General features: G+C 34.2%; 1 protein-coding gene across 1 annotated transcript; it reads left to right on the top strand.

Moving 5' to 3' along the window:
• Positions 1 to 1338: 1338 nt before the first annotated feature.
• LOC133204415 (eukaryotic translation initiation factor 3 subunit L-like) lies at positions 1339 to 15255 on the top strand. Its single transcript, XM_061340141.1, has 19 exons — positions 1339 to 1433; positions 1674 to 1722; positions 2775 to 2922; positions 4928 to 5007; positions 5149 to 5210; positions 5361 to 5430; positions 5687 to 5760; positions 5974 to 6054; positions 6215 to 6305; positions 8612 to 8766; positions 8929 to 9099; positions 9306 to 9439; positions 9608 to 9707; positions 9884 to 9957; positions 10973 to 11030; positions 11182 to 11220; positions 11326 to 11418; positions 11676 to 11756; positions 15054 to 15255. The coding sequence occupies exons 1-19, from the start codon at positions 1401 to 1403 to the stop codon at positions 15105 to 15107; spliced, it is 1647 nt and encodes a 548-aa protein (XP_061196125.1). The 5' UTR covers positions 1339 to 1400; the 3' UTR covers positions 15108 to 15255.
• The last annotated feature ends 636 nt before the right edge of the window (positions 15256 to 15891 follow it).

Below are 15891 nucleotides of genomic sequence, written 5' to 3'. Positions count from 1 at the left end.
GCCAGCTAAAGATTTGCAGCTCAGGAGTGTTGCAAATGCAATATTAAAGCTATATCTGAGCTAAAAAAAAAATAAAAATACGAAACTGAGCGTAGATAAACATGATATATGTTATTTACGTTCAAGTTAAAATTTTCACCGATTTTAAACTTGAATAACTTCATGTTTCCATAGTTAGATTGACTTTAAATTGTGTCTATTATTTAAATGTGGAGTCGGTAAATAAATTGGTTATTGTTTTAAATTCTAATATCTGAGAAACGTAATTGATTAAAATTGTGTAATTTACAGGAAAGTCCTATCTTTATATAAAGTAATAAATTGAATAGAAAGATCTTTTTAATTTTAGTTAGTCTGAACTTCAAAAAAATACACCATATATAATTTTAAAAGTTTCGTTTTTGTTTTTTTAATAGAAATGACCATGATGTCAAAGAAGTAAATCAAATAATGATGAAAACAATAAAATTAAACAGCAAAAATAAATTTTATTTATTCATTTTTGAGCTGATGTCTAGTCATATGCACTTGGTAAGCTAATGCATAGAACATCATTGGATGTTGGAGTAAAAGAATCTCCCCCTCCAAGCTTAAAAACCTCAGTTTATATTTGGAAACCAAATGTCACAATCAAATTTAATCATTTTTGCAATTTGCTCAAACTGATAGAAATCAGTAATTAAAAAGCTTATCAGTCCTCTGTTTTGTATAAAAGTAGTAGTGAAAAATTAAATAAGTCTTAGTCTAGTACTTACGTATTTTCCCCATCTTATATGCATGAATTATTCCTACATGTAAATGCATCAAAATTTTCTATGGACAGAAACAAGTTATTGTTTTATGTTTCCATAACATATTGTTTATGTTTACTATCAGTTTACTAATTTGGAAACATCAGCCAAACATTTTGATTGATGAAAAAAACTTATCTTGTGTCATTTGTGCTGAACAAATTAATTTTTATGAATGGATTATATTACAGCTAGGCTATTTATGGAATGATATATTGTTTTAAAGTCCATATACAGGAACACAGTAACAAATCCAGCAAGGAGTGGGGGAGGGGTTCAAGACCCTTTTAGGGATTTTCAAAGTTATTGAATTTATAATGATGATAATGAAAATTGCAAATGAATACATATATGTATTCATTTGCAATTTTCATTATCATTATTCTTTTCTGAATTTTTATATATTTATTAATTTTTTTAATTTTTTATAGAATTCTTCATAAGATTTTCATTATTTATTTATTTATTTGACTGGATATGCCCCCTCCCTTGTTGGAGCCGCACTTGACGATTGTTTGGTAAGAGAGAGAGAGAGAGAGATTTTAGATCGGACTCGTTATTCCACTTGGAAAGGGAAATAACTCTTTCTGTACTGCCACAACATCCACCATGTGGGGCGATCAAGCAGATTTTCCACCTGATGTGAGTATAAGATTAGTTTAGAACTTATTTATGTCATTTTTATTGATTAAGCTATATTTATCTATAAATCTCTAACTCGTATTTTTGTTTTCTGAATCTTCCGAACGATCAGGTTCGAGAAATATGTAACTCGAATTTACTTTGTAATATGAAAGAAATGCCGGTTATCAATTACAAAATTATTAAGTAATGTATCTTGCTGGACGTGGAAAAAAATTTCACGTATTCTTTTATTTTTAGTACTATCCGGCGTATCCTCCACCGGTTGATTTACATGACATGCACACAGGTAATATTTTAATGTCATCCTTCATTCATCATCAACTTTTCTTTGCATAAGATATTGTTTAGGACTAGATGAATAAAAGTGTGTTTCCTATTCCAACCTGGAAGAGAATAGAGTAGGTAGGTAGGGAAATCATTTTATTATAATACTTTTACTTTATCGTTTGTTCAACTCTGACAATAAACAAAATCTCAAAGGAAACAAAGTTTCCTGTTCCCAAGAAGGTGGCTTACAATTGACAAGCCCCCCCCCCCCCCCCCCCCAAAAAAAAAAATGCTGCCAAATCAATTCTAATCAACCAGTAATAGAATAGTGTTATCTCAAACACAGAAAAAAAATATGAGATAAGTGAAAATGGGTATACAACATCAGAAAAATGTTCAGGATCGGTTCATCTAAAGGTTCTGTCAGGGAACCAGAAACAGAAAGTTTATTTATCTAGGCCTTATTTATTTATTTTTGAATATGTGAACACAAAATTTAACAATGGTAAAAAGTAGATTGGAGCTTTGAGACATTATTTTGGTGCAGCAGATAACAATATATTTTAAATCAAAATTATTTATGAAGTCAGGGCTTTCAATAATTTTGAAGTGAAGAGGTAAATTTATCTGTTTGAAGAGGCTGTTTTAGAATTATTACAAATAGTTAAATAGTTTACTTTAACAATTATGAAATCTGAAGCGAGGAAATCTGATCATTGAAACAGTGAAATCACCACCTGCCATAAAGCCCTGAATTGAAGAGTATTAATTTTATATCCATGTATATTCCCCTCCCCCCACCCCTTTCTTTAAAGTTGAGTGGAATTGGAGTATGTTTATTCAGTTTCATTTTTTGTTAGTTTCTTTACACAGTTTTGTGTTGACTGTGAATCTTTTGTTGCTTACCAACATATTTAAATTAAAAAAAGAATCAAAGAAACAAAAGAAAAAAACAACAATGAAAAAAAAAACCAAACTATGAACAGCCATTTGTCACACTTTTTGTTTTAATTTGGTAACCTGTTATTTTTCAACAAATTTTCAATACATGTAATATATTATGTTTGACAGGTGACCCTCGTCAGGACATTGAGTACGAGCGTCAGTACCAGCAGTCCACGTACATAGTACCAGACATTATCAAGAGCTTTCTTACTTACTTCCAGAAAAGCATCACTGAACAGAATGTGTATGAAATTCAAAACGCCTATGAAAATGGGTAAGATTTTTTATGTTACCATATTTCAGATGATTGTTTTCAGTCCATTGACAAATATTTCCTTAAAGAATTTATGTCAGATACTGCAGGGTGTGAAAAAAAGCCCCCGTCCACTTGTCTTGGACCAGTGAAAATCTACCAAGAACAAGTAGATGTCATAATCTGCTTGTCCCTGGACACAAGTAAAAATTTTGGAGTGATAATTTTCTTCTCTTTATATCTGGTAAAAATGTCACAAAAGAGACACAAAATGCTTCCAGATTTGACAAAAGACTTGGACTCACACTAAATAAATACATGTATCATATGTACATCAGACACAGTTTGAAAAGGTTAAGAAATCTAATACAAACATTAAGCTTTCAGCTCAGGTGAGCTTTTCTGATCACATTTTGTCTGTAGTCCGTCTGTCTGTCTGTCCGTCTGTAAACTTTTCACATTTTCGACTTCTTCTCCAGAACCACTGGGCCAATTTCAACCAAACTTGCCACAAAGCATCCTTGGGTGAAGGGGTTCAAGTTTGTTCAAATGAAGGGCCACGCCCTCTTCCAAGGGGAGATAATTAAGATTGGTGAAAATTTGGTGTCATCTTTTAAAAATCTTCTTCTCAAGAACCATTGAGCCAGAAAAGTTTATACTTACGTGAAACCTTCATTACATAGTGTAGATTCAGATTTGTTCAAATCATGACCCCCTGGGGTAGGGTGGGGCCACAATGGGGGATCAAAGTTTTACATAGGAATATATAGGGAAAATCTTTAAAAATCTTCTTCTCAAGAACAACAAAGCCACAATTAGTCATATTGATGTGGAATCATCCTCAGGTAGTGTAGATTCAAATTTGTTCAAATCATGACCCCCGGGGGTAGGGTGGGGCTACAATGAGGGATCAAATTTTTACATAGGAATATAGGAAAATTCTCTAAAAATCTTCTTCTCAAGAACAACAAAGCCACAATTAGTCATATTGATATGGAATCATCCTCAGGTAGTGTAGATTCAAGTTTGTTGAAATCGTGACCCCTGGGGGTACGGTGGGGCCACAATGAGGGATCAAAGTTTTATATAGGAATATATAGAAAAAAAATCTTCTTCTCAAGAACAAAAGAGTCACAATTAGTCATATTGATATGGAATCATCTTCAAGTAGTGTAGATTCAAATTTGTTCAAATCATGACCCGCGGGGATAGGGTGGGGCTACAATGGGGGATCAAATTTTTACATAGGAATATATAGGAAAATTCTTTAAACATCTTCTTCTCAAGAACAACAAAGCCACAATTAGTCATATTGATATGGAATCATCCCCAAATATTGTAGATTCAAGCTTGTTCATGGCATCCTCCAGTAGTAGGGTGGGGCCATAATGGGGGATCAAAGTTTTACAAAAGAACATATACAGGAAATATCTTTAAAAATCTTCTTCAATCTCAAGAACAACAAAGCCATGATCAGTCATAGTGATATGGAAGCATCCTCAGGTAGTGTACATTCAAGTTTGTTCAAATCATGAACCCCCCCCCCCCCCCCCAGGGTAGGTTGTTAGACATATTTAATATTCTGTTTTAAAGAACAGCAAAATCATGATTAGTTATATGAAGATAGAAGCATCCTCAGAAGGTTTATATTCATTTTCATTCAAAACAGGGCACCTTGGGGTAGGGTATGCCTAGAACAGGCGATTAAAGCTTTATATGTGAATATATAGGAGAAATATAGGAGAAGAAATCTGCTGATGAAGAACAACAGGGCCATATTGACTCAGGTGAGCGTTGTGGCCCATGGGCCTCTTGTTTTTATTACTTGGCAAAAAGCGAGGTTTATAAGGGACAAGTAAAATCATCATGGGGACAAGTGAGTTTGATTTCATGCTTGTCCCCTTGGACTAGTGGTTACTGAATTTTTTTCTCATCCTGCAGATACTGGGTAGTCATAAAAAATAAAATGGGGATTTAATTTAATATGTACATGCTTGTACAAGTATTCCTATATTCATGTATTTAGGTTCAACAAGTTGACAGAAAGATTTTTCAAGACTTCTCCCTGGCCAGAGGCAGAAGTAGTTGCCCCAATTGTTCAAAATGGTAGGTGACATTGTTTAGAGATGAAACAGAAGTTTTTAATGTTTGTTTATCATGGTATAAAGTGTAGAAATGTAATTCTGACTTCAATATGTACATTTTTGGTATATTTTCTTGTGATTTTTCACACTCTTGTGATTGCAGATCATTTGTTCCTGATTCTGTACAAGGAGCTTTTCTACAGGCACATTTATGCTAGGGTTCAGGTATGATTTTATGAATCATTTATTGCATTTGTTCCTAGTGATTTTTTTTTTAATGAAATGCACTTATAATTAAACTATCCACACATGTTCAGGACAGTTTAATGAGTTTTTGTGGATATTGATTCTTTTTTTTATACTTGTTTGCTACAGAATGGACCAACACTGGAGCAGAGATTTGAATCTTATTACAATTACTGTAATCTCTTCAACTACATACTAAGTAAGTTTAATTGCATTGCCAGCACAGATAGGCTGACCATGGGGGGCTGGGATAGGGGTCATTTCATCCACTCCCTGCCTGTCTTTCTGTCTGTGGCAGGAGTGGCACATAAACAAAACTCACCTTGAAGTGCCATGTGTTCTATAAACATTCTTGTTTCTTAAGTTTACTTAAGTTAATTTTTTCCAATTTGAATGTGGTGCATATGCATATATAATTAATTCCATTCATGCAGAGTAAATATTCTGATTGGTAGATGCTGATGGCCCAGTTCATCTAGAACTCCCCAATCAGTGGTTGTGGGATATCATTGATGAGTTTATCTATCAGGTAATTATAATTTTAATGGAAGGTTATAAAAAAAAATGTTTACAGACTTTAAAATATTAAGGCTTGGATGGACGTCAAAGCATGTCTTGGTCTTAGTGTTAGTCTTTGTTAGATTTCTATCCTTCTGTTTAATTTACAATTCCAGTGATGTTTTACTAGTCTGAACTGTAATCAGATGAGTAGATTACATTGTTTGCTTTTATTTGTTGACAGTTCCAGTGCTTTAGCATCTATAGATGTAAGGTGAACAAGAAGTCAGATGAAGAGATCAGTTTCCTTAGAGCCAACCCCAAGGTAGGTATCAAAGTAAATGATAATACACCTGTGTCAGGTGAATATGATTAACTGACATGGTGTTTGTGTGTTTTCAGAACTGTATAATGTACACAGTAACAAGTTGTATTTTGTGAGTATTTGTATATTGTCAGATGTAACTGACTGGTGTATGTTTTAGATATGGAATGTCCACAGTGTCCTCAATGTGCTGCACTCTCTAGTGGACAAGTCTAACATCAACAAACAGTTGGAAGTGTACTCCATGGGAGGTAATTCACACACAAAAATTCCAATAGGATTCCTACCCAAATTAATTAAAACATAATGCATTAATTAAAACAATGCACATAAGTAAAAATTACTGGTTACTCTATGTATACCCCTTGCTGAATGTATGCAGATTTGTGGTTTACATAAGCGATATTTTAAGGATGTACAACACACTCACTACCAAAAAATTCCTGTCATAAGTGTCGTTTAATTTTCACTATTTTTGTGTATTTTATACATGACTATGTATACAATACGTATGCACATTTTGGACAAAATCGTTCGAGTTGTATTTGGACAGAATGTTCCAAAAGTTACCCCCCTTTGGTTATTCACGCGGAGGATAAATTTTCAATCGGCTAGCTATAAAATCCTTGAATTTCAAAAAAGTCCAGCTAGTCTGGCTGTCAAATTTCTTCGACTCATTCATTTAACCATTAACCACACAAAGTATTTTTGTAGAGGTACGCACCGCCACAATATTTTTTGAAGAACTTAAACTGAAAAACTGTGGTTCATTTAAGCCTTGAAAAATGCGTATTTTTCAAATTTAATATTTTTTACGAAAAAACCTATCATTTAATTTTGGAAAAATTACTTTTTTCAAGTAACTGGTTACAAAAGTAATCTTGATAATTTTTTGTAATTTTTTTAAACGAGCCGTTTTGAATTTACAGCTAAAAATCACCCCCCTTTCTCCTTAAGTCACGTTTCTCAAGCGTTTTTCAGACGTGGGACGAAAACATTGTTAGATCTACAAATACACATGAAAAAATTCCAAGTTAGAAAATATCTTTGCTGTAAAAAAAATTATTTACATTATATATCAGAGTTCTTAAAACTTTTCAGTTCATTGAAATGCAGATGTATAGGAAATTTTTGACAAAGCCCCCCCCCCCCCCCCTTTTGGATGCAGTCATTAGAGCTTGATGAAACATAGGTTACCCTCAAGATATATATTAAATCTTTTAAATCTGTGAAGTACCAATTAATTAATTCATTTATGCAGATTTAAATTCTGACAACTAGAATAAGAGTTAAACTATCAACTACTAGAATAAAAGTAAAACTTATTCTCTAAGGATTTTATGTCCACGTGTCCAATATGTAGTCCCTTAATACACATGGCTGAAATGCATCTGATTTTATACCTGCGTATGATTTCAACTTACATTGAATTTTAATCTCATTTTTCATTAAAAGTGAACTCACAATCTTTAAAATTCAGCTCTTCTATGATGTAAACAGACTGGTAAATGGAATTTTTTTCGAACAAGAGAGGGGTCTAACAGTACCTCCCCCCCCCCCCCCCCACAGACACACACACACCCACACTTGTATGCATCCTTCTATTCCTTCTATTGATAAAATGGAAATATCGTATTCGTCTACATTAACTTCAATTTATCAAACTGTAAATTCTCCATCTATGTTTTAATTATTCATGTGTCAAAATATTCATGTACAGTGATACATGTATAAAACGTTTTGTTTTGATTCGAGGAAATGCGAACTGAAATTGTTGACAGTGGTAGATGGTCGGATATGACTAGTTTGCCGCATATAAGATATTCGTGAATTCAGGCCATTTCAGTAAACAATTTTATTACATTTTCGGTACTTACTTAGTATATACTATAGTTTTCAGTTCATAAGTTCATCAGAATATTATTGTAAATATGTCTTCTTAACTCTTCGGCAAACAGGAGGAAATAACTCAACAAGGGGAGGGGAAAAATTTCCCACGTTTTTAGAGTTGTTCCTCTTTGATCAATGACCTTTTGGAAACGGGTTGTAAAACATTTTTTTTAAAAGGAGAACAAAACAGTGTTCATATGGCTAATTTTTTATTTTAAGATAGGCCCGTGATCTGGTAATGCGAATGTTACATAGCTAACTGTAACAAAAGAAAGCAATGTATCATAAAAAAGATAAAGAATATTTTTCTGCTAATATTGATCACGGATATGAATTTCATGTAAAATTAAAGAAATTTTAGGACATAATCTTTCTTTTCTTTCCTTTTTATGGAGGGAGGGGCGGGTTTTAAATCAAAAGCGCAAATAATTAAGGATATGATATGGTATTTCTAAAGAAACCACATCAAGCCCCTAATCCCATTTTCTTATAATTACGTTGGGATCGATTTGGTTGTCATTTTGACGCTTTATTATAAACGTCAAATTTGACATCAAGTTAAACATTTCATTGAAATCGCAAGAGTTATCTCCCCCAGTGTGTTGTACGTCTTTAAGTACATCTCTGTATGCTGTTTATTGTACCCTTGAGCTGATTTATTTACCAGGTGATCCTGACAGTGTTGCTGGAGAGTTTGGACAACACAGTCTGTATAAGATGCTGGGTTACTTCAGTCTGGTGGGGCTCCTCAGACTTCACTCCCTACTGGGCGACTACTACCAGGCACTCAAGATTCTAGAGTGTATTGACTTCAACAAAAAAGTAAGATTTAGCCATATTTTCATATAAAAAAGAAAATCCTTGCATTTTTCATGTAATGATTAGTAAATAAAGAAATGGATTGATAAAGGATATGTCAGGTCTGAAAAGTCATGTTTATTTTTGTGATTAGGATTTGAAAGCAGTAAATTTTAAATATTACAGAGCATGTATTCACGAGTGCCTGCCTGCCAGATCACCACATTTTACTATGTGGGTTTTGCTTATCTAATGATGAGAAGATACCAGGATGCTATTCGAACATTCTCCAATGTTTTGTTGTATATCCAAAGAACAAAACAGATGTTTCAAGCTAGGGTACAGATGTATGACCAGGTGAAAATTCAAAAGTTGATATGTATAGTTAACACTTAAAGTTTGTCAAAGTATTCAATATTCTCAGTCCACTCCGTGATTATAAGTAATGCTTTTTCTCACAAACATGTACACTTTAAAATCCAGTCAGTATTCAGTTACTGATAATAATTAAATGACAGTGCAGACAATGATGTAGTAGAGATATGGACTCTCTGATTCTGTAGATCACTAAGATGAATGATAAGATGTACACTCTACTGGCCATCTGCCTTGTTCTACATCCAATGAGAATTGATGAGAGCGTACACTCTCAGCTCAGGGAGAAATTCCAGGACAAGATGCTCAGAATGCAGAAAGGGTAGGAATGAAATCTCTGATAAAATATCCAGTCCATACATACAATGTTTCTATTGTTGTGAATAGAGTAAACGATCAGCTTGTGATTTTATCCTATATTGTGTCCCCTGATACATATCTTGCAGATGTATTGTGAGTAATGAGGTGTATAATGATTCATTAATTTCAGAGACATTGAGGAGTTTCAGAATAACTTCTCTTTTGCCTGTCCTAAGTTTCTGTCCCCGGTACCACCTAACTATGATGCTGTGGCCTCCATAAATCACAAGGTAAAACAAGTCGCTTTTTTCCTCTTAAGTATATTCTTGGTTTAAAACATTCATATCCAGTTACATTTCGTGTTTGTGCTCTGCCTTTAATATATTACACAATATAAACAAGCAGTAATTTTTCAATTATTTAAAATTAAGTGTTTTAGGTGTTATATGTCCCATTAATTTTTCAGGAACCATTCCTGCTTCAGTTGAAAGTTTTTATAGAGGAGGTGTCTCAGCAGATTGTTCTCCCCACCATCAGAAGGTACTATAAATCACTGACCTATGACTGTATTGTCATCAGGAGGTCCCGTAAATCACTGACCTGTGACTGTATTGTCATCAAGAGGTCCCGTAAATCACTGACCTGTGATTTTATTGTCATCAGGAGGTTCCGTAAATCACTGACCTGTGACTCTATTGTCATCAGGAGGTCCCTTAAATCACTGACCTGTGCCTGTATTGTCATCAGGAGGTCCCGTAAATCACTGACCTGTGACTGTATTGTCATCAGGAGGTCCCGTAAATCACTGACCTGTGACTGTATTGTCATCAGGAGGTCCCGTAAATCACTGACCTGTGACTGTATTGTCATCTGGAGGTCCCGTAAATCACTGACCTGTGACTGTATTGTCATCTGGAGGTACTGTAAATCACTGACCTGTGACTGTATTGTCATCAGGAGGTCCCGTAAATCACTGACCTGTGTCTGTATTGTCATCAGGAGGTTCCCATACCTGTGTCTGTATTGTCATCAGGAGGTCCCGTAAATCACTGACCTGTGTCTGTATTATTGAGGAGGTCCCGTAAATCACTGACCTGTTACTGTATTGTCATCAGGAGGTCCTGTAAATCACTGACCTGTGACTGTATTGTCATCAGGAGGTCCCGTAAATCACTGACCTGTGACTGTATTGTCATCAGGAGGTCCCGTAAATCACTGACCTGTTACTGTATTTTCATCTGGAGGTACTGTAAATCACTGACCTGTCATTGTGTATTCATCAAAATTCCTAGTTGTTCTCAAGTTGTATATCGTAGTTTTATTTTAAACCTTTAGAATAAGCTTTCCATTATAATTGGGGAAAACTTTATTTACAAATGAGTACAATCTTTTGAATTTAATTATCATGAATGATTTGTAATTTCCTATTCTATCATACCTTGCCTCATTTGAACTTCTGAAACACTCTGTCTTTCAGCAGGGAGATGACATAGTGATCATCTTCTAAATATTAGTTGTATCAATTTCCTGATTTACCTGAGTCATTCTATTGTAGTTACCTGAAGCTGTATACCACCTTACCCTTGTCAAAACTGGCCATCTTTATGGACATGGTAAGTGTAGCTATACCCCAGTGCTTATAATGTAAGAGATGTGCTTGTCATGCTCCAACAGATATATATGTCAAATTCAAAAATAGAAAATAAATATATAATACAAAAAGTAACATTTAACAGGCTAATTAGAATTCAATTTTTTTTTAAGAGTGAGGATGAACTGAAAACTCACCTGATGTGCTTTAAGGTATGTTTCAATAATAAGTATTAGATAACTGAGACACTTGCATTTCTTTGTAATAATAAGTCCCAGCTTTGTAATGTATGGGCTTCTGGTATATTTTTAATACAGCATAAAATGAAGAATGTTGTGTGGACAAAGGGAACCAGTGGCTTGGAGGGTGAGTTCCAGTCTGCATCAGAAGTGGACTTCTACATTGACAAGGTCAGTATACACAAGGTGAAAGTCTAAAAGGAACTCTGTACTTAGGAAATATACTGTGTAATTATCAATCAGGTGAATTGAAAATTGTTGATTTTGTCCATTTAACTCAACACTTTTGGCTTCTATTGTCTATGGTTTCAAACTTGCTTGTACTTTATATTCAGAATATTGGCTGAAGTGATCAAAACTTCATAATTTTGCATGATATACTGTTTTTACACAAGTTAATGAGTTATATTTCTTCCTATGCTGTTTAGGACATGATCCATATTGCTGATACAAAAGTTGCCAGAAGATATGGAGATTTCTTCATACGACAGATTCATAAGTTTGAAGAGGTAGGCATCATTTTTACCTCACTTGAGTCAAAGGCTTAAGGTGACTTTTGCTGATAAAAATTTGTATGTTGTCTATTTGTTATGTTTGGTGAAATTTCTTAGTTTTAGCTCACCTGATTGATAGCTCAACTGAGCTTTTCTGATCACCCATTGTCTGGCATCTATCCGTCCGTAAATTCACTCACTTGCAGCAAGGCCAAGGGGCAAAAATTTTCCCTACATACAGTATATTAGGAAAATCTTTTTGAAATCTTCTTTTCAAGACCAGTGGGTATGTACAATTACTCTATTGTGCCAACACCCATCACATAGTATACATGTATATATGAGGGGTTATCAAAAAGTTCATGGACTGATGCGATAAAATTAATACTATGTAGTCTTTGCTTACAAAATTTATAAGAAATATAAAACAACAGAAGTTCAAGAAGTGTTGAAAATTTTAGCTTAATACGTTGATAATTTGCCAAATTACCATAAAATAAAAAAGACATTATACGAGATGTCGCTGTTTAGTTTCACGATGTCTGACGTCATTGTTTCTCAACGTCCGCTCCCTATACCCTATACACTTATCTTGATGACGTTCCCTGGAGTTAAGTAAAGACTTAAGCCTGTCTTGTTTATATGACTTTACAACGTCATGAACAGCTGATTCAATGCATATGATATTGTGAGCGGATTCTATACATAGTGAAAGATCCTCACTTGATTATAACAGCATAATTTGCTTGTCGGAGTTCAATATCTATCACACATGATCAACGTCGCTTTTCGACAAACTTTGAACACCCTGACTACAAATCGACATTAACTGTACATCTTTCATCTCTCTAATCTTTTTCAGCATTAAAAAAAAAATACTCTGGATGCATTTTATTTATCTGTAGCCCGTTAAAAAATTTCCTAGGTCTATGCCAGTTTTTCCTGGGGTGAAACTTTATAGAATGATGGAAAAAGAAACCCCTTCCCCCTTTTTGATGTCATTACAGCCGTTACTTCTTTGGACATTTCATATAAAATTTACAATAAAATTTCATAGAACTTACAGAATGGGGTAAAAATTGAAAATTTTACATAGAAATCGTGTCATACCACATTAGTGAATTAATGGTATATTTGGATGACAAATGCTCGTATCAAAAGAGTTTTTTAGCTCACCTGAGCTGAAAGCTCAAGTGAGCTTTTCTGATCACATTTTGTCTGTAGTCCGTCTGTCTGTCTGTCCTTCTGTCTGTAAACTTGTCACATTTTCAACTTCTTCTCCAGAACCACTGGGCAAATTTCAACCAAACTTGCCACAAAGTATCCTTGGGTGAAGGGGATTCAAGTTTGTTCAATTGAAGGGCTACACCCTCTTTCAAGGGGAGATAATTAAGAATTAGTGAAAAATGAATAGTATCTTTTAAAAATCTTCTTCTCAAGAACCACAGGGCCAGGAAAGATGAAACTCATATGGAAGCATCCCCAGGTAGTGTAGATTCAAGTTTGTTCAAATCATGACCCCCGGGGTAGGGCGGGGCCACAATGGAGGATCAAAGTTTTACATAGAAATATATAGGAAAAATCTTTAAAAATTTTCTTCTCAAGAACAGTAAAGCCATGAAGAGTCATATTTATATGGAAGCATCCTCAGGTAGTGTAGATTCAAGTTTGTTCAAATCATGACCCCCGGGGGTAGGGTGGGGCCCAATGGAGGATCAAAGTTTTACATAGAAATATATAGGAAAAATCTTTAAAAATCTTCTTCTCAAGAACAGTAAAGCCATGAAGAGTCATATTTAAGTGGAAGCATCCTCAGGAAGTGTAAATTCAATTTTGTTCAAATCATGATCCCCGGGGGTAGGGCGGGGCCACAATGGAGGATCAAAGCTTTACATAGAAATATATAGGAAAAATCTTTAAAAATCTTCTTCTCAAGAACAGTAAAGCCATGAAGAGTCATATTTATATGGAAGCATCCTCAGGTAGTGTAGATTCAAGTTTGTTCAAATCATGACCCTCGGGGGTAGGGCGGGGCCACAATGGAGGATCAAAGTTTTACATAGAAATATATACGAAAAATCTTTAAAAATCTTCTTTTCAAGAACAGTAAAGCCATGAAGAGTCATATTTAAATGGAAGCATCCTCAGGTAGTGTAGATTCAAGTTTGTTCAAATCATGACCCCTGGGGGTAGGGCGGGGCCACAATGGAGGATCAAAGCTTTACATAGAAATATATAGGAAAAATCTTTAAAAATCTGCTTCTCAAGAACAGTAAAGCCATGAAGAGTCATATTTATATGGAAGCATCCTCAGGTAGTGTAGATTCAAGTTTGTTCAAATCATGACCCCCGGGGGTAGGGCGGGGCCACAATGGAGGATCAAAGCTTTACATAGAAATATATAAGAAAAAATCTTTAAAAATCTTCTTTTCAAGAACAGTAAATCCATGATGAGTCATATTTATATGGAAGCATCCTCAGGAAGTGTAGATTCAATTTTGTTCAAATGGTGACCTCCGGGGGTAGGGTGGGGCCCAATGGGGGATCGAAAGTTTTACATAAGAACATATAGAAAAAAAATTTCTTCTCAAGAACAGAAAACCTATGTTAGTCTTATTGATATGGAAGCATCCTCAGGAAATGCAGATTCAAGTTTGTTCAAATGATGACCCCTGAGATAGGGTGGAGCTACAATGGTGGATCAAATTTTTACAAAGAAATAAATGGGAAAATTCTTTTAAAATCTTCTCAAGTACAACAAATTCATTTGTTATATTGACATGGAAGCATCATCAGGTAGTTTAAAATTAAACACCCCCCCCCCCCATTCATTACTGAACTGATTTGTGCCTTAGTCTACCCAATGTGCTCAGGTGAGCGATGTGGCCCATGGGCCTCTTGTCTCAGTTAATACACTCGGAAGAAATAAAACCTTTGAGGTTGCGCCATTGCTTATAAAACATCAACAATTTATTAAAAAATAAAACTTATGATTTATACAAATGTATTTTATTATATAGAAAAAAAATATGATGGTAATTAAATATTTTAAAATCCATTGAATTACCTTTAGCGGTTTTAATTTTATGGCCCTAGTCCAGGAACTTTTTGATAACCCCTCGTATGTACCTTAAAGTTTGTTTATCACTTATGTGAGTGAAATTGTGATTGCTGGGTGCCGTGTATTAGATGTATTTGTTCTGTATCAATGCATTGTTACTTTCATTTAGCAATAATTGAAAACTGCAATTTTCCATGTTGTTTAATAATTTTTTTTTTATTAATAATTTTTTTTTTTTTTATAATTTATAGATAACCAGAAATTTGAAATTAGTTAGTTCAGGAGCTGGAAAAACTTCCTCTTAAGACTGCGGACAGTAGAGGGACAGCATACAGTGCATTAATATGAACTGACAGCATACTGTGTAATAACAGGGACATACTTTAGTAAATTCAGTACCTTATGTCATTAATGTTCAGTGTCGACAGATGAAAATAAAATGTTGTAATGTCACTTATGTGTTTATTTTTTTATATTAGTTTGTAGCTTTCTGATCATAACAATCATGGCTTTTTATCAAATTGTAAAAAAAATTATAAGTTTTCTTGTCAAGGTAAGGCTTAAACAATTTTATAAAAGAAGATTTTACTACATCTCTAACAAGCAATTCTTCATGACAACACAAAAATTAAGCAATAGAAAACCAACAACACAGTATATTCTGTGTTGCATGTGCTTGATAGATACGTCACCATGAATTGGAATGTGTATAAAGCACTGAAAATGGCCAATGACAAGGAAATTTTAAAAAGAACATATTCTGTCACTCTCAGGACCAAAAAAAAAGGTTAGAATTACTGTAAACCAATCTTTATTTGTGAGCAAGAAATATTCGTGAGTTTTGCAATCTTCTTTTACTTGCGAATATTTCTCGTCACAAACCAATTATTTACCCAGATGAATTTATGTAAAATGTTGCCTTGGTTGTGAAAATTGGAAGTCGCGGATGGATTCCAAACTGAAGAATTGCGAATAAAAGATGTCACGAATAATACTGGGTTTACAGTACATAAACAAATGAAGAACAGGTCTAACACTACAACTAATAAACCTATATATCTACAATACATTGGATATTTCTATAGTAAA

The sequence above is a fragment of the Saccostrea echinata genome, unplaced genomic scaffold (genome assembly GCF_033153115.1).
Source record: "Saccostrea echinata isolate AGI-Se365-2 ecotype Australia unplaced genomic scaffold, CSIRO_AGI_Sech_v1 ptg000053l, whole genome shotgun sequence".
NCBI classification, from domain to species: Eukaryota; Metazoa; Mollusca; class Bivalvia; order Ostreida; family Ostreidae; genus Saccostrea; species Saccostrea echinata.
This window is presented reverse-complemented; position numbering and strand designations above follow the sequence as displayed.

Coding starts and splice junctions, on each gene's coding strand:
- LOC133204415 (XM_061340141.1), top strand. CDS start 1,401: ATGTGGGGCGATCAAGCAGATTTTCCACCTGAT. Junction 1,434..1,673: donor AAGCAGATTTTCCACCTGAT/GTGAGTATAAGA, acceptor TTTTATTTTTAG/TACTATCCGGCGTATCCTCC. Junction 5,211..5,360: donor ACATTTATGCTAGGGTTCAG/GTATGATTTTAT, acceptor TGTTTGCTACAG/AATGGACCAACACTGGAGCA.